Source organism: Anneissia japonica, unplaced genomic scaffold (assembly GCF_011630105.1).
Source record: "Anneissia japonica isolate Jap-2015-1 unplaced genomic scaffold, ASM1163010v1 scaffold287953_len805160_cov178, whole genome shotgun sequence".
In the NCBI taxonomy this organism is placed as follows: Eukaryota; Metazoa; Echinodermata; class Crinoidea; order Comatulida; family Comatulidae; genus Anneissia; species Anneissia japonica.
The window spans coordinates 463,531-486,571 of record NW_022747029.1 but is presented as its reverse complement, the minus strand read 5'-3'; the positions used below and the strand labels follow the sequence as shown (position 1 = coordinate 486,571).

Sequence of the window (23,041 nt, the reverse complement as noted above, 5' to 3'; positions counted from 1 at the left end):
TGAGTATTATAGATTGTTTTAAGTGACGCCTAAACATGGATATTGGGATTAAATTTCTAGTGCAAGTAGGTAAGGTCAACCAGAATCATTGGACCATAAAAGAAGATGGTATTGATCTTTGTTTTAAGTTGAAACTTCGGGACATGAAAGGATTCAGATTGTCGAGTTTGATATGAGTGGATTTGAGTATTAAAAGTAAAGATCGGCAATATTAGATGGGAGATCCCCAGATTTAGCTTGAAACATAAATACCCCAACACAGAAATAATACTTTAATTCTAAGAATATCTTGTGCTGTTAATAGGCCTACGGCGCCAGTGGGAAGGAAATTTCCAAATAAAAATCATGTAGTGTGGTTGAAGCTATTAATAAAAGAGTATTAATCTATCTATATTCTTTTGGTGGAAGCCAATAATGGGGTAGCAGGTCAAAACCTGTTATTAGGACTGTTATTATTTTTATTATTATTAATAATACTATTAATGTTTTTTTCGCGTTCTTTACTTCTCCAACATAGATGTTTTTAGCCTCATTTTGTCTGTATTTTAACTTTTTTATTTATTGCCGTTTTGACTTTTTGCCGTTTTGGTCCATTGCCGTTCTGGTCAAAAACTATTTCCGTTTTGGTTTTTTGTCGTTTTGGACACTGGATGCCGTTTTGACTTATTGCCGTTTTGGTTTATTGCCGTTTTTGATAGTGGTTACTTTGTCTTTGCATGATGTACTATTTTATCAATAATTAAAAGGCCTTATAAATCATTCGATGTCTTCATGGGCGTCGATCAGTGGGGGAGAGGGGGACTCATCCCCCACTGTTCAAGGTAGGAGTGGGGGGGGGGGACATCATATCAATTCCCCCTCCCCACTTTTCATCAATCTTATTAAAACCCCACTTTTCAAAGCGAATGGAAAGAATAACAATTACGCATGACTGTCTTGAATTTTGTCTGTTCACTTTTCCAAGTGTGGTCCGTTTCCGGATCAAAACCGAGTAAAAACGCAATTTGTTTGTAGCCTACATTTCGTAACCATCTCAGTAACCACTACATCGATTTTTGGATGTACAGGAAAGGTTATCAGAGGCTAAATTTATTGTGAAAACAATGTAGGCCTACTGTACGTTGTTAAAATTGGAAGCGTGTAAACTTATTAGGCCAATATTTTTACAAACTCAAAAGTGCACAATTTTCCACTAATAAACGGTTTATTCCTTTTGTGTATTACTATGACCCGTACTAGTGTTTAATTGTCTGCATAGGCCTACATACGTTCCTGTTTTCCTAATTTCAAAAAAAATTAGAGTTAGTCAATTGAATTTTATATAGCCGTTATCAACAATAATTACAGCCTTTTACACGGACAGGTCTATCTATTTCTATTTATTTAATTAGGCCTAGTGATACCATTTAAGTGGGCCGAGCCGACCCAAGCCTTCCTTAAATTTTTCAAAAAAAAAAAAAAAAAAAAAAAAAAAAAAAAGAAAAAAAACTCGGAAAATTATAATTAGAATTCTGAGAGTGCCATCTCCGGCCATCTAGGTTGCCATAATCATAAATTTTCTTACCTCAGCTCCAACCTTGGTTGGGCTCCATCCATCTGTAGTCCCTCCATGGGCCTGCTCAAATCAGGGAGATGATTTTTACATCTCCCTGCTCAAATCAATTAAACAACTTATAAAAGGCTATAGGCGCCAGAGTTTCCGGGGGCTCTAAACATCTGACAGCACAAGTCCAAGACACAGGAGGAACTCAAGCAGGTGATCAACTTTCAAGAAACAATTTACAGTTAAACTTGCCTAAAGTCTGTCTCTTATACACATCTAGATGTGTATAAGAGACAGCCCTTGCGACTAGTCTTTAACATTTTTGCAATTAATCCTTTTTTTTTTTTTACAAAAAAAAAAGGTATAATAAATATAACTGATGATGACGAGGTGTTGGTCCCAATTGCCTTGTTATAATATTTGAATATTTTGACGCACGTTTTGTAGGCAATTTGCCATTGATTACAATTCAACACCATAACTAAACACAAAGACTCATTTCAAATGACGTCAGAAAACCGCTATAGGAGAGGAGATACGCATACTCGCGCCTGCTTCATCTCTCATCGTTCTAGCTATTCCTATCGATCAGAAAATAAATGATATTTGCATACGGTACGACAGAATGGCTAGCTATGGCAAAATATTCGGTGCAAAGTAGACGATCGGCTTGATTGTCGCTTGCTTTTGCTGCACACAGCGCTTGATGAACATATGTCGATTGAACTAGCGTTACACAGACCCAGCCTAGACTACTAGGTTGTCTACAGATTGTTATTTTTTTCTTTTTAAGAAACGATTACCAAGACATTTATGAATTTAGGCCTAGGCCTATATTCATCAAAATTAGGATTGTTTACAACAACTCCTCAAGAATAACGGATACCCAAGAATAAGGTCAGTGATGATTAAACAGTAATCTGTTTAAACTGAAATAAAATTGATTTATGTGAGATGGTGTGCATCTTCAAAATAATATTCCTAGGCTTGGCACAGTCAGGCTTTGCCCTCCCTATGCATGCCTCATACTACTATAATACCCTAGGCCTAGGTTAGACGGGGTTAGTTAGACTTATGGACGAATTCATTACCAAGTCAATAGGCCTAGGCTAGCTTCAGACTAAACATGCTAGGCATTAGGACTGGAAGGACTACGTCTAGCCTAGTCAGAGCCTAGGCCTGGGCAAGGTATAATATCAAGAAGGTGGCAACAACAGTATATTAACAGGGGTCCCAAGTTCAAAGAAATACCTTCTGCGAGATCTGGTTAAATGAGCCATAACAAGGCCTTATTTTAAAGGCCCCAATTTTATTTTGCTGCGTTCGACATGGTGTCGGCGCTGACTTCCGTGAGACAATTATTAATAAATAAAGTTAGTAAAAACATGGGTGTCTATAAAGCGAAGACCGAAGACCCAAAAACGAAGACACCTATTTTTTCTCTTTTACTTTGATAATGTAATAGTACACCAGGCAGTCACGAAATCAAATTATGACATTTTTTGGGTGTCTGTTTGTGAAATTTTCAAGGGTCTTCATTTTATAGACACCCTATGTGTGCCTACAAAACAAAGACTGAAAACCCGAAAAACGAAGACCTCTAATTATTTCTCAGTTATCTTATTGAACAATGAAAGTATTTCAAAGTCATCATAAAACAGTTGCCGAGTACCTATTTCATTATTTCATCACGATTGAGAGAAAAAAATGTGGGTCTTCGTTTTACGGGTCTTCCTTTTGTAGACCATATAGGGTGTCTTTAAAATGAAGACCCTTTAATTATCTCATCCATCCTGTATGTTGGTGTCACTACCAAATGACCAATGCTGCACATATGCATCACTATACAGCATTCCTACTGTTTATTTTAACATGAAACAAGTTTATGAATAAAATTTTACAAGGTTTTTGTAGGCAAAATATGCGTACTGCTAGGCCAAGCCTTACTTTCGTGTAGAGAGTGGCAACACCAAGACGCGCTCTGCCACCAGCTGTGGACGTACAACAAATACTGGAACTGGAATAAAGAGTAAATCATTAAATTTACTCGGATTCAGGCAATAATGTGCTAAAAAGACGAATACTATATATATCGTTACATAGCATGAAGTGATTTAAAAACATTTTTTTTTATCATGATTGAGAGAAAAAATGTGGGTCTTCGTTTTTCTGGTCTTGGTCTTAAGACCCTTAAGTATTTCTTGATATTCCTCATTTTATTCCAAATAAATAATATAATAGGTACTTGGCAACTGTTTTATTTTCTTTCAGTAAGATATCAGTAATTGAGAAATAATTGGTGGTCTTCGTTTTTTGGGTCTGCGGTCTTCGTTATGTAGACACCCAAACGAAAACCCTTGAAAATTTCACAAACAGACGCCCAAAAAATTACGTAATTTTGATTTTGTGACTGCCTGGTGTATTACTAAAATAAAAGAGAAGAAATAGGGGCTTTGTTATCTGTTTTATAGACACCCGTAAAAACATGCAAATATTAGGAATTTGCAGGAGATGGGTTATTTTTTGGTGTTTGCTTGTGGGAGTGCGGGTAGCCGTCCCGACTTCCAGGAGACTTCTGGGAGATTGGACCCTTTATAATTAATATAATAATTATTCCACTTTACTTTTAGAAAGATTTGATTTGGACAGTTTTAATTAAAAATTATAATTTATACAATAATAATACTACTAAATTATTTATTATTATTATTATTATTATTATTATTATTATTATTATTATTTTATTATTATATGTCAGTATTGTGCTGTGGTTAGGGATTTTCTTAACATCTCCAAGCCTACTCACACTTAGGCAAGGGAGAGAGTCTCAATATTCATAACGTTAATTTTTCATAGGATTTTTCTAGTCATAAATTTAGTTTACTGTACAGGGGTAGATGCTGAGATGTCCGAAAGGGGTGGGCCAAAAGTGGGGGGGCCAATGAAGATAACACCACACTAGGGTGTCTGGGGGAATTCCCCGCAAAATTTTTGTTCTCTAGACGCATGAAAATAACCTCTGAGGGTGATCCATTTTTTCTTTTTCTTTTCTTTTTTTTTTCTTTTTTTTAACTTTTTAAAATAGGGATCCGGGCCGCGCGCCTCCTAAATCCTGACCTGCTGTACCCTATAAAATAGAGTCGGTAGTCATAATCACGAAAAACGTTTTGGTTTAAAAAAAAATAAGGACAACTATTCATAAGGTTCACTTGTCATAATCAAGAAAATGGTTTACTAATCTTAATATAACAAAGGACCGCTATTCATAAGGTTCGCTAGTCATAATAAATAAGGGGGTTCACTAGTCGTCATTGAAGGAAATGTTCGCTATTCATAATTGAACAGAAGGCTAGTCTTAATCAATAGAAAGGTTCATTAGCCATATAAATGACCGTTATTCATAAGATTCACTACTCATAATCAATAAGATAATAATAAAATATAGATTTCCTAGTTATAATTTTGAAACGTGTTTGCTAGAGTCATAAAATAAGGGGAAATGTTAGTCATAATCCTGCATTTTTTCCATTTCACCCCCAACCCATTCACTCTGTCTTAAATTTCCTCCCACAACCTTCATATTTGTCATTCCTTCCTAATCGTCTGTATTTTAGGAGAGATGAGGTGGGGGAATAATGGATGTAAGAGATGTCAAATAGGGAAATGTAGGATAGTATGGAGTGGAAGTGGTGTGTGCAGCAAACAAGCAGGGAGAGGGATGGTAGAATTAGGATGCAAATGGAGACAATGGGGAGTTTTCCATAATGGCAGACATATCCCTTTTCAACTGAGCTCCAGCGCATTAATTCCCTTTTGGTACCTCCTTTTAACTTCTTCCACTCCTGCTTTTAATTAATTAATGCTTTGCAATATATCATCATTATTGCTTCCCTTTCATACACACTTTCACTGCACTCTCATTTCACGTTTTCACTGGACCCTCCCTGCTTTTTCTTCTTTTTCCTCCCACACCTACCGTATGGATCACATTCTAAATTTCTCCCTCAGCCCTCTCACTAAGATTTTTGGAAAGAGTGGTGGAATTCCAGAAAATTTTTTGCTAAAAATTTAAAAAGGGTGTTGCAGACACTACAGTATGCGGCGTAACCCTGTCCCATACTTCATTTTACTTGATACCTTAAATTTAATTTAAATGCAAACAGTATGTACAATTAAATTATGAATAAATGAAACAATTAATCAAAAGTAATATACCTACATTGATGTGGATAGATTAGTAACACCCTGGGGAGGGCCTCCCAAGAAAAAAATGCCAAAAAAGTTCCATTTTGTTTCAATCTCCACTAGGGGTGTGTCTAGCCATGGAGCTGTAAAATTAAATGTTAGGCCTTTAAATTTGTAATCATGGTCTAGTAAATGTTGTGTTGTTTTATTATTATTATTATTATTATTATTATTATTATTATTATTATTAAATGTTTTTCTAACCAACACACTCTCGTGAGTAAGAGGGTTATAGAAGTTAAATATTTTACACAGTCCTTTATGATATTATGATAATATTTTTCTGAGTATATGTGTAGCACCCATTTAGGCAATCTTCTAATATAATTCTCCGAGGTTTCCTGGTATTTTGTCGATATTTTTTATTATTCCAAGTGCTCCCATAATACTGTTACTGGTTTGTGCTGTTTAAGTGCCACATTTTAGTGATTTCAATTTCCAGATCTTTGTATTTTCCGATCTTATCGTATTCTTTGGCGGAGATGTTGGTTTCACGGGGTACTGCCATGTCGATGATCATACATGTTCCTGCTTTTCGATCTTTGATTGTCAGGCTTACTTGCTTTGATGGTCCGATCGGTAGGCTTTATGGATTGTAAAATCCCAAAGGATTGTCACATCCTTGGCACTTCAAGACGTTGGTGATTGTACCATTTTTCGGCTACCTTGATCTTATAGTGTTTGCATACATTCCAATGTACAGTATGTACTGACCTAGCCGATCATGCCGTACAGTACCTAGTACTCTTTAAGCGCTAAGACCGGACAACAGGCAATAAGATGATTTACAGTTGTCTTATCTGATCTCTTGCAGATGCGGCAGAGAGGGTCAGTACCGTCTCTCATTATATTTTAGCTTTGTATGCATTCGTCGAAAGACTTTGGTCCTGTGCGGCTATAAAGACCTTCAGTTTCTGCTTTTTTGGTTGGATCATGGAGGTAGAGCCCAATCACACTTAATTAATAGGCAGGCCTAGGGTCGGCCCAGGGTCGCCTTAAATACGTTCAGACTTCTCCTTTGGGTCGGGTCGATGAATTGCAGGACAGGAAGTTTGAGGCGATAGCATTTCATGATGGTGAAACGGTAAATCCCAACCAAGCATAAACACATGGAATTCGCGCAAAACATGGACCTAATTTCAATTAATTATTGTCCTATACGTTTTCGATTTTTTAAGCGTAGCATTTTGCTTCATGAATGGTGAAGATAATTATTATAACAACCAAGACAAATATATAGCAGCTCGACTTTTCTCCGTGCAAAACCAGACTTAGGCGATTTTGAAAGTCCATACCTGTATAATATTACTGTAACTGTAGCATAGGCCTATGTAAAACTGAAGGTTGCTGTCACTGTTTGGCATCTATAGACACAGATTGTGAAAATAGTAGCATCGATCGCCTATTTGGCAATAATAAGTATTTTCATATTTGATTCATTCACAAACATTTTTGACACTTGCTTTTTAGAACCCACTTTGCTCATAACAATAACAAACGATTATTTTTTTTTCGGTCCTCTGGGTCACGTGAGTAGCTTCACGAATGTGAGGATGATGTTCACAGAAAGAATGATACTGCTATACAATGTTACGATTTTAGAATATAAACTTGTGAAATTAATGTGTGCTATACAAAAAAACGGGTTTTCTTGAGCTTGTAATATATATTTTTTTTACTGGAATTCAACTGTAGAAAAGAAAGTTTGCAGCATACGTCATCTGCCAAACTACCCATAAGCTTCGTATCACATGGTATTTTCCCGTTCTATTATTATGTTTACAACATGGTGCGTGATGTTGCATGCTTATGCTTCGCACGGAGGCTGTGAGTAGTAATGAGTTAGGCAAGGAAACCTTTTACAACTTTTATTCAACAACTATAGTTCAACTGAATACAAAAATTTTACTCTACGGTTTCCTTAACAATTTATTTCTCAATGGGGAAGTCAGTTCAAATGAATATTGTGGTAGATAAGATGTCGAAATTGACTGCAATCGGAGCGAACTTAGGCCGCCTCAGGTTCGGCTTATGGCTCAGGTTCGGGCCCATTTCCCGCATTGGGGGACCTGAGCCGACTCAAAAGTCGGACTAAATTTAGGTCGGCTTAGGGCTGGCTTAACATTTATTGAATGTTCACACTTAAAAAATGCCGGACCTGAGGCAGCCCTGGGCCGACGTAACTCTTAAGTGTGATTGGGCTCATAGTGAACTGGAGAAACAACATGAATTCAGTCCTTTGATGATCATACCGAACACGCTGATAAGAATCTGTGGTCACACAACGTATAGTTGGTATCAATTTTGTATAAACATGCAGTGCGAGTAACGCTCGGTAATAGCATAGTATTTCACTATAGTACCTCCATGGTAATAGGAAAACGTGTCACTTCCTCGGAGTGTTTGTGCTGTAAAGCACATACCGCAAAACCTGGAACTGAAGCCCTGGGCTTCTTTTTTTGCAAACTTTGGATGGGATTTTTTTTCGAGATGGGCTTCTTTTTGAGGCTACTTTTGCAAAGTATTAAAAGAGGGGGATTCTTTTCAAAATAAATTCTGTAAATTTTGTGAATTACTACTAAAAACAATAATTAGGGTGACTGTAACATCAATCTACAGTATATCATTGAGAGTATAATCTTAATCTTGAGAAGAAGCCCATCTCGAAGTTAAGCCCATGCTATCTTAAGGCTACTTTCGGCATTAATTCACCTAAAATACTGTTAACAACCAAGTGTGTTTTTAATTTATTTTGTTTCTTTGAGATTCATGTACTGTGGATGTACTGTACTCGAAAAGAAGCCCATGCTATCTTGTTTCGAGATGGGCTTCTTTTCATGACTTTTGCAAACTAAGAGGGGGCTTCACTTCGAGATGGGCTTCTACTCGAGATTAAGCCCATTGGGCATCAATTCAATGTTTTACGGTATTTGATGTTGAATAATGTTGGTTGGAATGCCAGTAACTGTACCAAATTGATTGGAAATTTGAGATTAAGTGTTTTGTCATTGGTTTAATAGCTAATGCTCCAAAAGATAGCCCCAAACATTGAGATTTGTCGAAAAATGCTAGACCAAGGCCATGTGTACGGCCTAGTATTTACTGTAGGTATGCACCAGCCTCTTTGATCTGCAAAATTCTCCATACCATAGCATAGTAATACTAATTTTATTTTGATTTGTGGGGAGGTAGGGATGAATTCAGTATCCCAACTACTGTAACTGTAATGTTGTGCCTGCCTCTTTTGGGGGAAGGGGGTAACAGTTTTACAATTGCCAACTGCTACTTTCGGGCACCTAGAGAGGTATAATATTTTCAAAATTTTGTCACCACAGGCCCAACTATGGTGGGACTAAGGTGGGTATGAACTCTAGTTCGCACTAACTTTTTAAATTTTTAAATGTTTTCATTTTCAAAAAAATTTTTTAGACACAAAATTTAAAAATTTTGTGTCTGCCAATGTACTGTACAGAATGGGGAGTGGTAGAGGATCTCCAGGTTTGCCTGCAGCTTTTCCAGACATCTGGATGTGCTGTATTTCCAAAATTTATATATAGATACTATATTCCCATGCTAACTATAAATTGTGTACCCCTGCCCTTTAAGGGAGTGGTAACGGCTCTACAGGTTGCCAGCATCTATTTTTGGGCATCCTGGTGCTGAAAAAGTTATTCACCAGCCGTGGTGGGATGGGGTGGATATGTTGCAAAGGTAAGCCAAACTCATCACAAAAATCAATTTTTAGTTATTAATACAGCGTTAAACAATAAAGTGAGAGCCGTGAAATTGTAAAAGAATCATTTAAATCCAACATTTCCTTATAAGGTGACAAGCAATACAGCTGTATATTATTAAGAATAATATTTGAGAAATCAGCCTTCAAAGTTCATGATTTCGGGCGATTCTCAGGCAGACATTAACATATATAAAGGTTAGTTTAGTGCAATAATACAGATTTAAAAAATCTTGACATTCCAGCATGTTTTGATCATTATCTCTGAAACACGATTTGCGACGAGTGACTGGCTTGGCAGGTTTGCAGTTTAACAACTATTGTTAAGCGCCCCCCCCCCCAGCCCCCCACCCCCCCCCCCCCTGATGATTTGCACTATTAAGCGGACTGCATAAAACTTTTTGTGCCAGTGGGTTGCAACATTAAACGTACTCTGGTATCTACACAGGAAAAATATGTGCAATAAACACTAGAAACGTTATCACGGTCTTTTTATTATTTTTAAACTTTGATGAAAATCTTGGTTAATGCTCAGATAAAAAGTGCTTTTGAATATTTAAAAACTTGGGAAAAATATGGAAAAAGGGGAAGATCATTAGAATTAACAAATTTCATTGACGTTTGCCTCAAGCTCTGAGCAAACAAAAAAAATCCTTTAACAGCATTCTTCCGAACAGTACAGAACATAGCATGCAGTACTGGGGAAATACATTCAAAGCAACAGCCTAATATGTGAATTAATGGATTTTAAATGTTATGATTTTAAAATACATCAAATGATACCGACATTAATTTTTTAATTACTTTTCATAATTCTGTGTAATCTTTTCAATAATACCACATGCAACAGTAAGAGTACACACATTTCTTTGTTCTTCTTTTGATTGAATGATTTAAGCTTTATTTAATAATTTGTTTTATGTAATATAATTAAAATGAAAAAATGTGTAATAAGAAATTATGTTACAGACGAACAAAGTATTATCTTGTTTTACAATATATTACGCTTATTTTGTCAAATGGTACAAAATTTAAAAATCAATTGTGCCGAAAAAGACATTAAAATACATTCACAAAACGCTACAAACACTGTAGAGGCTGTGGCTTCATCCCCCACACCCCCACAGGTTGCCCTTTGCAGACCCTTGGCCCCCAGCGCCTTTTTCGGAAGTCTTCATCCCCATTTTTGGGCCACTGATCTTTTGTAGTTCCGCATTTTCGAAACACCCCCTCCCCTCCAAATGGGAAGTACCCTATGCCTGCAAGCCCAACCGCTGATCTCTTTGTACGCCGCCTGTGCTACAGTATGTCAACTCCTGGTTCAATGCTAAGTTTCTTTACCCAGTGAATATTTTAGTGAAAAGTCATCAACCGTTTATAGAAAAAAATATACCCCGATTGAAAATGACGGTTCTAAACAGGCCTGTACAGTACTTGTTTATCCACGGACCATATGGTCTTATGCAATGCTCAAGTTCTGCTTATGTCTGCGCGCAATGCTCGACCTCAAGATAGCTGTAGTTTTCGTATTGAACGAAGATACCACAGTTTGATCAGTTATAATTAATAAATAGTATATTCTGTTTGTTCGTTTGATGAGTTTATTAAAATATACGTCTTTAGATTCAGAGGGCTATAGAGTTATAACTCCGGGGGGGGGGGGGAGCAGTAAACTATGATTTATTCCAACCACATGTAAAATCATCAACATTAAACATGCACAGGGACAGGCCAACCGTTGCCTTAAGTTCCGTAACATAACAATGCTGAACGGTTGTTTGTTCTAAAATATTTAACATCTAAAAACATCTAAATAAAATAGCCCATTTTTACTAGGCTCCTGGGAGGTTTGGCCCACTAGGGCTACTTCGTCAGACACTCTGAGGTACAGCTTTGCTGCAGTAATGTAGTCACCACAGCTCCCACACCAGTAGACATACTGTAATAGTCAATGCTTGAGGAATATTTAATGTTGAGAGTGGGATGGTGCTCAAGATGACATGGGCAGGGCCTCTAACGTTTCCACCTGGTTGATATTCACATGCAACAGATGATGTAACAAATGTAAAGCCAAATGTTAAGAAAATATTAGTTTAATATTAGGCTGAAGGTAGTCATTAGAATTTTGAGAATGCCCAAATTACTCCAGCTTTATTTTTTCTTTCTGTTGTCATCATTTGAAACTTAGATTTGTAAAATTGTTGAGTTATCAATTTCTAGATGACACATAATTTATTTTTTTGGCTTTAACCTTCAGTGTTTAGGCCTACTTCATCAATAGACTCATCGATTATATTGCGCTCAAAAACCATGGTTGGGACTGAATATTAGAAATGATTACTGATGGTCGGAACAGAAATGGCACTCTCAGACATAAATTTGAATACAATTTAAATTTGTGTTCACTTGGCATCAACCCGGGCCCTAGCAGTGACAGCACTTGCTAGGATCCCAGTCGTATGAAGGTGCAGGCACATGGTTCTGGCATTAATTACTGCCATTTTTATCCATGCCCATAATTTTCATATACTAATAGTGTTTTGTCAAGTCGCCATATGCATCTTCGTTAACTGATACCAGTGCATAATAAATGCTTGTTTAATTAAAATTATTATCACTACTACTGTGCTAATCAACAATGTTAATTACTGTAAATTTATAATCATTGATATATTAGGATTTTTAGCAAAACAAAGAGAACAAACATACATATCTTGGAGTGGTATCAAACAGTTTATAAAAATGGGACGTGCGTGAGTGATGGACAGATGAATGTGAGGAGCAGATATCACATTCAATATTGACCAGAACACATCATTCTAAATCATAGAGTAAATATATATTTGACCTAATAAAGATATTATAGCAGAAATATTTTAATAATTTAATGGGTATTTTGTTTTGTTAATGTCGGTCTCTCACAAGGCCTAATAGCCAGCAAGCCATCTGGCCATCTTTTGGATGGCCAACAATTATTTATGACGGCCATGACGACATGGCCTACTCAGCTCATCATAGCCTAGTTGGGCTTGGTCTACCTTTAGCAAATTGTTTATATTCTTTTATCGGATGTTAAACTAAAGCATCATACGTTTAATAACAATGTTTATTGATTAAAATTACGTAGTTCTCATACCGACATTTGGTGGGGATTCCCAAAAAGGTATAGGCTAAACCGTTAATGCATTCTAAAGGTCATAATTTTCTAAATTTTTCTTAAGTAGAGACTAAGAGAGTGGGACACCCCTTCCAAACCCACCCCCGCTCAGGACTACACACCCCTCGGCTGTCGCTACGCGATAAGTTCTTCGTCTCCCGTTTGGACTGCCTATTTCTTTTTTTTTTTTTCCTAAACCCCTGGTCTCTACTTACTAGCTCTCAGTAACTATGTTTTTGCCTGAATAGCCGACAGTCTTTTGATATACATGTGCTTTATATAATATAAAAATGTGTGGTATTTGGTCCATAAGAAGTTACTTAGTAATATGGGCAAAACTATTGTAATCCATATTTTCGTGACTACTTCGTGTATACACAGTAAATACCAATTTTATTTTATTTAAGAATGAATTTCCTGGATAATAGGCCTACCTTTATTTGGATGTGCTAAATCAGTTCTCAAATTTTATAAATTTGTTAAACTTCTCTTCAACGGTAATGCACTTGTCAATTGTATCCTGGTCCCCCGGACCCAGGCCATAGCGGGGCACTAGCCGGGACTGAGCCGGAGATGTACACATAGTTGTGTCCCCGTAGTGCCGGGACGTACCTAAATTTACCCGTAGATGTAACAGGCCTCGGAAGGGCCAGGAATTTTACTCGTTAGAGTAGCCTCGGTTTTGGGTAGTGGTTTCGGGCAGTCAGCACTGTGTGTTTAAATTAAAAATTCGCCTACTGTACTTTAGGCCTACCACCATGGTTTCATTTTTTATAGATCACAGTATAAATTACATAATAAAATTTGAACCTCTAACCACACAACACCGAGGACCGAGGTGGCGGCGCATGTGATGAGTGTGTTGTGTGAAAATTTGTGAAGCGTGAATTTCACCTAATTTGCGTCAAAAATATGCCAGTACATGAGCTAAGGCAAGGAAATCTGTTTCTATTAAAACATGTATTCATTTTCTTATTTAGGCCTAATTTTTGTTTTAATATTGAATAATTAAAGTCTATCAAACTGTTAAATCAATCAATCAGTTATTTTCTTTTTCTATGATCAATCTGTCATACACTCCTTTATTTTTTCCCACTTATCTAAACTTCCGTGGAAATCTGCTTAGTGATACACATGCGTATTGCTTCAATCAAGCAATCTCATCTCCTTGGTCTAGCTCCTGCCTAGCTCTCACGTGCTTCTCCGATTCAGACCTACAGTAGGCTAGACCTTCAAGTAGGTCTTATCCAATCATTTATTAGCGGGGCATTTTACCGGGATTACGGCGGTAAGTGGTGAGGACTTAGCCGGGGATGTACGTTAAAAACGATGCCCCGCATTGCCAGGAGGTTTTTCACATGCATGTAACCATTTTGGAAATTACATCCCTGGCTAAATCACCGCTAGGCCTGGGTCCGGGAGGTGGGGGGGGGGTGGTACTACAGTTGACAAACATGTGCATAATAATGAGATGCAGATTATTGAATATTTCAAAAAATGGGGAAAAAGCGGATTTCATTTCATTTTGTTTTAATCACAAATAGCAGTAAAATTAAAACTGAATTGCATGTGATTTACAATACATTAATATTCCTTAGAAAATTAAGATTAAAAAATTGATTAACAATAAAAATATGAAAAGTAAGATTTGACCCAGTTTACCCTTAAATATTTGAAAAATAGTTCTTTTAAATACAGTATAGTAAAATGTGGGTATGTATCTTCTATTTGAAGTGTTGTTTCGATTAATTAGAGAAATCCTAAATTTTCAATAAAATTTTTATCAGTTTTGGATCATTTGCACTCTGGGATAAAAATTTACATTATCATTGGTCATTTCTGATTGACTAACATTAAATTACACAGTCTAGTTCTAGTGTGCCAGGCCCTGTTATGCAATTGATTGTGACTTCATTACTGTTGCATGATTCAAAAGTGATTAATGTTTTTGCACTTTTTCAGTTGGTCCGTGATCGAAGTATACGTCTAAGAATAATGCCTGAACAAAGTAATGACTACAGAGTTGCAGTTTTTGGAGCTGGTGGTGTTGGCAAGAGCTCTCTTGTACTAAGGTTTGTTAAAGGCACTTTCCGAGAAAGCTACATTCCCACTATTGAAGATACTTATCGTCAAGTTATCAGCTGCAACAAAAATGTGTGTACCTTACAAATAACTGATACAACTGGATCCCACCAGTTTCCTGCCATGCAGAGGTTATCAATTTCAAAAGGACATGCTTTTATTCTTGTGTATTCTATCACAAATAGGCAATCGTTAGAGGAACTTAAACCAATATATAGCACAATTACAGAAATCAAAGGAAATGATCTTGATGGAATTCCCATAATGTTGGTGGGTAATAAATGTGATGACCCTAAAAGAATGGTTACAGTAAATGAGGGCTCAATGCTAGCACGTTCTTGGAATTGTTCATTTTTAGAAACTTCAGCCAAGACAAATTATAATGTCAAGGAACTCTTCCAGAATTTACTTCAGTTGGAAAAAAAACGGACTATGAGCTTACACTTAGAAACCAAAAAAACCAAGTCACAGAAGCGTCGTGAGAAATTGAAAGGCAATTGTACTGTAATGTAAGATGATAAAGTACACACATTCACCTTCATTAATAATACCCACACGCACACACACACACATAACTACAGATAATATAAGATCAGTTGATTTGATGTGGTTCATATCTGTATTATTTCTTGAGACTGAAATAGAACGATAGTTAACCAAAAAGGCGCTTTAACAATATTTTGATATACAATTCTTATAATGAGTGGTAAAGTGGGTATTATTTAATTTATTAAACAGTCCAGGGATTACATCAGCAACAATGTGCCAACACAAATGTGTTCGCAGACCCATGTAACATACAACAGATTACATAGTAAAAAACTTAAAATTCAGATACAACTTCAAATTATAAAAAAAAAAGAATAAAAACCCCTCATTTGGGGCACCCCATTAAGGGGACACTTTTTCGACCATGAAACAAACATAAGTATATCTACAGCCAACCCCTCTTTAGGGGACACTTTTTTGGTCCCAATGGTGTCTCTTTAACAGGAGTTCTACTGTAGTTTTATATTCTTTTTATATTTGAAGAGCACATTCACTACAAAATGTACTGATTTTTAAGAAAGGACTGTGGACAGTCATATTCAATATTCTTGTTGGAAAATCCTAATAATAATTATCAACAGTGTAATAATCTATGCGGATGCTACAATTCTCAGATTTACATTCTGATTTAGAAACGAGATAGATATCGTTCTGCTAACCTGCTCTGACTTAACAGGGTATTGGATTGTGATTCTTGCTGTAGAGTAAGATTGAAATCCTCATGACTCAATTGCTATCAGTTGCTAATCCAATACTTCTACAAAAAATTTCTATTAATCAAAATAGCATCCCTCAGCTGGATGAACTTAATACATAACTTAGAATTAGATTGCAGGGACTTGACATCATTACTGAGCTGGAGGAATCACATTGAGGTGTTAGCAATAAACCTATTATGTTTATGCTGACATACAAAAGTGTTGTCTTTTCCAATTATTTTATTTCTTACTGCAGCTATGTGTCACCCTTAATAAAAAAATTCCTCACACAGCCTTACGTTTTGTCATCCACTCCAACTTAATATTAAATGTTATCTACAGTATTATGTAAACACTTTCCTAAAACGGTTTCTAGTGTGTTGTTTTGGTGAATATAAAAAAATATAAAAATGAATCAAGTTGTCAAAATACGGAATATTGTTTTGCACGTCGGGTATTCTATTGTGTACAAACAGTTAAGTACTGTACATAAAAGGTTCACAGTTGATAAAGGATGGGCTTGCCTGGAATAATTTGTCCTACTCTAGATACCTAAAGTTTTTATTTCAGGTTTCTGCTAACTTGTAGCTCTACCAGGATTTAGCCTGCATATCATTTAGCATGTTGTGTTTGTTTATTTTGCCTTATGGTATTGCGGTATACAGTAAATGTTTTCATTTCGTTGAAGGGCTGCGCTTGATATGATTATAACATCTTGCTACTATTTGAGCACTGTTATTATTTATCCATCTGTTCCTAATGTGTTTTTTTGTGCAATAATTTTAAACACGCAACCAAATTTTTAAAATTGTTAGCACTGATTATGTTTTATTATATTTGTATTTGTTATGGATTGCCATTTTTCAGTACTGTATTAGATATTAAGTAATACAAAACTTGGTTGTAATATTTTTCATTAACAGATACCTTGCAGTATCACTTCGACTTTTGAAGTCCTTTTTGTCATCATCAGAATTGGCTAGACCAGTAACTACTGACTCTTCCCATTTATTATTTTATTATGTTGCGCTTTTATTAATACAATGAAATATGAATCAAAATAAATCCACAACAATCCAACATGTGATTTGAACCTAACCGATACTTAGGCCTACTTGTTTGTATTGGAATTGTAGAGCTATTGAACAACTAGAGTGCTGACTAGGCGACGAAGCATTGCAGAGTTGTGTACAGTATGTGTACTGAACAAGAAGGCTGCTGTAGGAAAACGCATTAATCATTATTTTTAATTATATTATAATTATTACAATAGCCTAGCCAAAATAAGGCCAAGTAGAGAGTCTAATTAAGAAATAAAGTACAGTACTGAAGAATGAAAATTGAAATCGTGTACACTATACCAAATTATCGCAATGCTTAAGCCTCAATATATGGGTAACTATTAATGGTACTAAAAACTTGTAAATTGAGGGCACCATTGAAAACGATGCTTGGGTGTATTTTGATTTGCTGGATAACGGCAGCCATCTTGTTGAGTACACGCACACAGCTCTGTATTGCGAACATCGGATACATTAGATTTGTAGTATTCTTATAACGCTACATTTGCGTTGCTAGCGGGGGGGGGGGGTGATGGGCGGGCATGATCCACTTGACCCCTCATCTGGGAATTCCTGGCGACGCTCCTGTAACACTATGATTGGCATAACACTGATTGGTCCCAAGGACACCCCTATTGAGGGGACACCCCTATTGAGGGGACATTTTTTTCAAGTCCTGAAGTTGTCCCTTTGATTGGGGATCTACTGTATTAATTTTATGTTGAAATAAAGTATTTATTGTTGTTTAAATAAATAGAATGTATACATGCCATACATTTACATATCCATACATTTTATTTGCGTTTTTTTATAAAGATGTATAGTACGCTACATGTTGGGTCCACCAAAATGGATTACTCACATATTACATTAATAAAAATCAGAGATACCGGTTGCAATTATGCAGCAAATCAACTTTTTTTCTTTGATTTTACATATTGTTTGTCTATGCAGCATCTTTGATTTATATATATATATATATTTTATATTGTATTACACACAGTATATACACATACATAGGTATCCTCATGTATGTAATGTAGTTTTAGTGTAGTTAGATTTATATAGTGCTTTATACCGATCGGTCTCAAATGCTATAGATAATAATATAATAATGGTTGACTTATAGAGCGCTTATTATGGAGACCTCTATGCGCTTAACATAAACATAACAAAACAGACAGAGAAAGTACTATACTTAATCTAACCCTAAAGGCAAACTAATCCTACTGTTTAAACTAAGCATGGTTTGGCCAATGACTGAGGAATTCATCCGCACTTTGTTGTGCTATTTTTTTTTTATTGCTACTGGGTGACCGACCATCCATCCTCCCACCCAAAGGCTGCTAAGGCCGTAGATGAGTTGCTAGTTAGTCACCGACAGTGTTCATTAGTCACAGACGTTAATACCGAGGATATTATAACTATACTTAAAAGTATAACATACAGGTCAATTTTTGAACTTTTGAATCCTCTCACTTATAACTATAATAGTGTATCGGCCTTGACAAAGAAAGATTATATCTTCTTAAACAAGAACCTCATGAATTTTATATTACATCACTTTATGAACAAGAATATGTAACGATACATTTTGTGCATTAGTTTCTTGACAGACATTGCTTGGCTTCTCTATTAAGTCAAATATATGCCATACAAATTTAACATTTCACTTAATTTTGGTTTTCTTGTCAGCCGTTGTTCTCAAAACAAATATTTTTGACAAACAGCCTCAAGCATACAAGTGTTGAATACAATTTAATTTCTAACATACAGTAGTACAGTAATCAAACATTTGAATGCTTTTTTTTTTCTTTTGTTTTCATTCTTTTATGTGCATGTTTGGTCTCCATGTCACATGACCTTGTGATTCACAAAGAATAGTATTGGCCAGTGGTTTGAGAACTACTGGGAAATGATGAGATGTTGTGGTGTAAGAATAAGTAGTTTAAAACTTTTTTTGAAATTTTTTCAATTTTGGAATGGAAGAAATGACTTCTGTTATAGTCCAGTCAATCTGTGGGTTGACCTAGAACTAGTGCCAACGCGCCTGGTTTGGCTGAATTGCATTAGCATGCTGGCATCCATCTTATTTTAACCAGTTTTTGTTAGCATAGTAGAATAGTAGAATAGTATTGGCCAGTGGTTTGAGAACTACTGGGAAATGATGAGATGTTGTGGTGTAAGAATAAGTAGTTTAAAACTTTTTTTGAAATTTTTTCAATTTGGAATGGAAGAAATGACTTCTGCTATAGTCCAGTCAATCTGTGGGTTGACCAAGAACTTATGCCAACGCGTCTGGTTTGGCTGAATTGCGTTAGCATGCTGGCATCCATCTTATTTTAACCAGTTTTTGTTAGCAACAATAGGATTTTATACGCTTCAATGCAGCAGTTGTGCGGTGTGGCACAATAATGAATTGGATGTTAAGTCATTAAATATCTTAAAGATAAACAATGTTCCCCTGATTGGATTTTTTTCTCGGACTTTTAGTATGTTATCATGTGTATATTTCAGGAACACTTCCCCAAAAATTTATTTCTGTTGCAGTTAGTTCTAGGTTCATTTTGATTTTGTCAGAAATTGACTAGACTATTATGTTCTTTTGTAATAACTTGTGATTAAACTGGCAAACATGTCAATTATTAAAAATAAATATACTGTAGATCACTGCATATAAACACCTTAGCATATTTTGACTTGTATGTATACAGATGTACATTTTGTATACATAATCTACATGAATTTACTAACATTACATTTGGCTATATTAGCCAGAATAATGATATCAGTTTCACCATTTCTATGTGACAACTTTAGTCAAATTTTATACATCAGTTTACATAGTCATGATTGTTCTTATAAAACTTTTTATTACATTTTTATTTGAACTAATTATTATAATTTAAACTTGGGATACTGTTTTAAAATAACAAATTTAGTATTTTCCAAAAATCGGCACTAAATTTCAATTTTTTTTTTTATTGGAATCAAACTTATAGATTCACAATATTATACATACACATAAATACATTCATTCATGATATTGTTAAAATCCTGCCGGACATGCTTTTTTACACAACTGTCAAAGAACTTTTTCGTTCATACCTGATACGTTTATAACACGGTCCATTTGTTCTTTAAATTCAGCGCTGTTCCTCTCATTTACCTATCATATCTGTCTCTTATACACATCTAGATGTGTATAAGAGACAGGCTTTGACCTCTGTTGGACCCACAGTTTTATAATACAGCAAAAAACTACTACGGAAGATAATTGGCCTACAATTCGTCTACCTCACAATAGTATGTATGTATGTATGTATATATAATAAATGGTATGTATAGGCTTATATTGAGAAAGTGTGAGTATGTATTCATGTGTATAAATTTAATTTAAAAAAATCCTCAAATCTGCAACATATATGTAAAAATACAATACCCTGTATATTGTCAGATAGGAAGAAAACAGAATTAAGACCCCAACACAGTTGAGAAAATTCATTCATCTGAAAGAAAACAGTAGAACAATCAAAATCATCCACCTACCAGACACACATAATTACTGTTATATTTACACTTCTATATGATAAATTTGTCATTGTGTAGATAGTTTTAAAATACTCTTTAATATTATGTTTATATATTCTGTGTGTACATAATACATCATTTTAATGTTACTGTAGAAGGTTTTTAATTCCTCATTTATAAGACGATATGCAAATATGAAGTTAGCCGAATGAGAATCAAAATATAATACTAAACTTGAGGTTAGTGGAGCAGGCCATTATTTTATATGCTACAGATTTGAGATCTTGTAATATATGAGAGTTGTAGTAAATAGAATAAGAGAAATGATTTGGTAAATACATGATTCTCTTCATTGCACATTTTTTTTATTTATAAGATACCCAGTTCTAGAATAAAATATTTTGAATATAAAATTTACTGTTTATATAAATCAATTATATCATGATTATATTGTGCATCTACAAAATTTGATTATATTTCAATTGCTTAAACATCAAATTTGTATTTACAGTAATTTGTATTTTAATCAAGAAATAATAAGGAAGTATGTATGATTATATATATGAATATTAATATACTGTAATATGGTTATAAACAATTTGAAACATTCTGCAAAAAAATCAAACCAGCGAGTATATTTCTTTTTCTATTTATAAGCACAATATCCTATTTTATGTCAGTGAACAAGAGTTATTTGTTCTATATTGGTGTACTGTATTAAACTTCAGGGTGTTACCTCAACTCAAGCTTTATTAGCATTTCATAATACATTTATTTGTTAAAGTTTATCTTGATGATGGTATATATAATTTAATATCTTAAGAAATTGTAATATGTTAGGGTGCAATGTGGTCATAATGATAATGTTATTAAATTTATATTTAAAGCAAGTTTTAATTAGTGATACCATCAATTGATTTAGTTATACTTTCAGAAGTGCAATATCTATATATTGATTTATTTACATATATTTATAGTTGATGTTAAGATGATACAATATACCATTCCTATGTATATTTTAGAATGATATTCAAATTTTTTTAGTGACAATGATTTGAAATACTGTGTTTTAGGAGAGGTGAGAGATTTACATTGCATGTGTTGGTAGAAATTAGCTTGCATGAAAACATGTTTTATAAAAAAATTAACATAACATTTTCGGATACCAACAGCCAGTTTTGTTTAACTGCCGTTGTTCAATGTTGGGGAAAGGTATAATCTGATAAATAAATGACAGTTTATTTATTTACTAAATTGATGTCATTATTGTCTAGTTACTAGAATAGGTTCTAATGTTGGCAAAATACTATTTCGTTACAGTGGTCCTCCAACAATTCAGTTGAAACAGAATTGTAGGAATATGTATAAAGCTGTACTGTCTGTCATGAGCTAAAAAATTGAAAAATTCAATTCCATATTATATAAATTGCCTAATTTGTCTATTTAAATAAGTTTTTAACTCATAATTAAAAATTTGAATGAGAAAAAAATGTTTCCCAACAATTAACGAACAGTTTCCTTTACTGTTTTTGCAAAATCCCTTAAATTGACTTTTCAATTTAAATTGACTTGTTATCAATTTAATGATTTTTGTAGTAGAACATTAATCAGCGAGAAACATTTTGTTTACCCAATCTGTTATGTGGTTGGAAGCTAATGACTTGGTATGTTTAAATGAGCTATTCAAACTTTTTTTCGAGGTTTTCCCATACTTTTTGGAAGACAGTATATCCTTACTAGAATTCAACTGTAAATTGTAGTTGTGAAATATTTTGTGGATTAACCTCTTTATATTGGACAGTTGTGTATTAATTGTAAAGCAATTAAATGAAAATTGCAATACAGTATGTTATTGTTGAGGTTCAATAACTAGTTTCCTCTGATAACTATCTACCAATTGTTCTATTTTTATGGGCATTGCCTTGAATATAATTATTAATTTATATTGGTTCTAAGTTAATAGAACATGTTCAGTTGATAGAATCTAGTGTAGATTTTAAATGTTATAGTTGAAAAACTAATGTGATTAATTGCATTTTTAACTAACACTACAATACAAATTAGCTCAGAGCTAAATTTAGAGAATACATTTTAGATCAGATTTTTTGGTTTTAATATTTCTGTATGTTTTTTTACACTGGAGTTTTTTTATGTATTTTTTACTTTGTAATGGAAAGCACTTTGATCTTCAGGAGAGGCACTAAATAAATGGAGATTTGATTAATTGATAGCGATTCACTTTAAGTAATTTTCATTACAATTGTGTCTAAATTGTGTGTATATTAGATAATATAATAGATTCTTATTTTAACCTATTAAACATAAATTGTCTGTTTATAGGTGTGACAATTATTTGTTATGACAATAAATGAAATAGTACTAATGGTAAAGACTCATGTACTCAGCTTGTAATACATTGTTTATTATGACTACCTATGTCTA

At 34.6% G+C, this 23,041-nt stretch overlaps 1 protein-coding gene across 1 annotated transcript; it reads left to right on the top strand.

Annotated features, from left to right (window-relative positions):
* The first annotated feature begins 2,080 nt into the window (after positions 1–2,080).
* LOC117120402 (GTP-binding protein Di-Ras2-like) lies at positions 2,081–16,771 on the top strand. The gene is made up of 2 exons (XM_033265445.1): positions 2,081–2,440; positions 14,641–16,771. Exon 2 carries the CDS (start codon positions 14,674–14,676, stop codon positions 15,271–15,273), a length of 600 nt encoding a protein of 199 aa, XP_033121336.1. The 5' UTR covers positions 2,081–2,440; positions 14,641–14,673; the 3' UTR covers positions 15,274–16,771.
* The last annotated feature ends 6,270 nt before the right edge of the window (positions 16,772–23,041 follow it).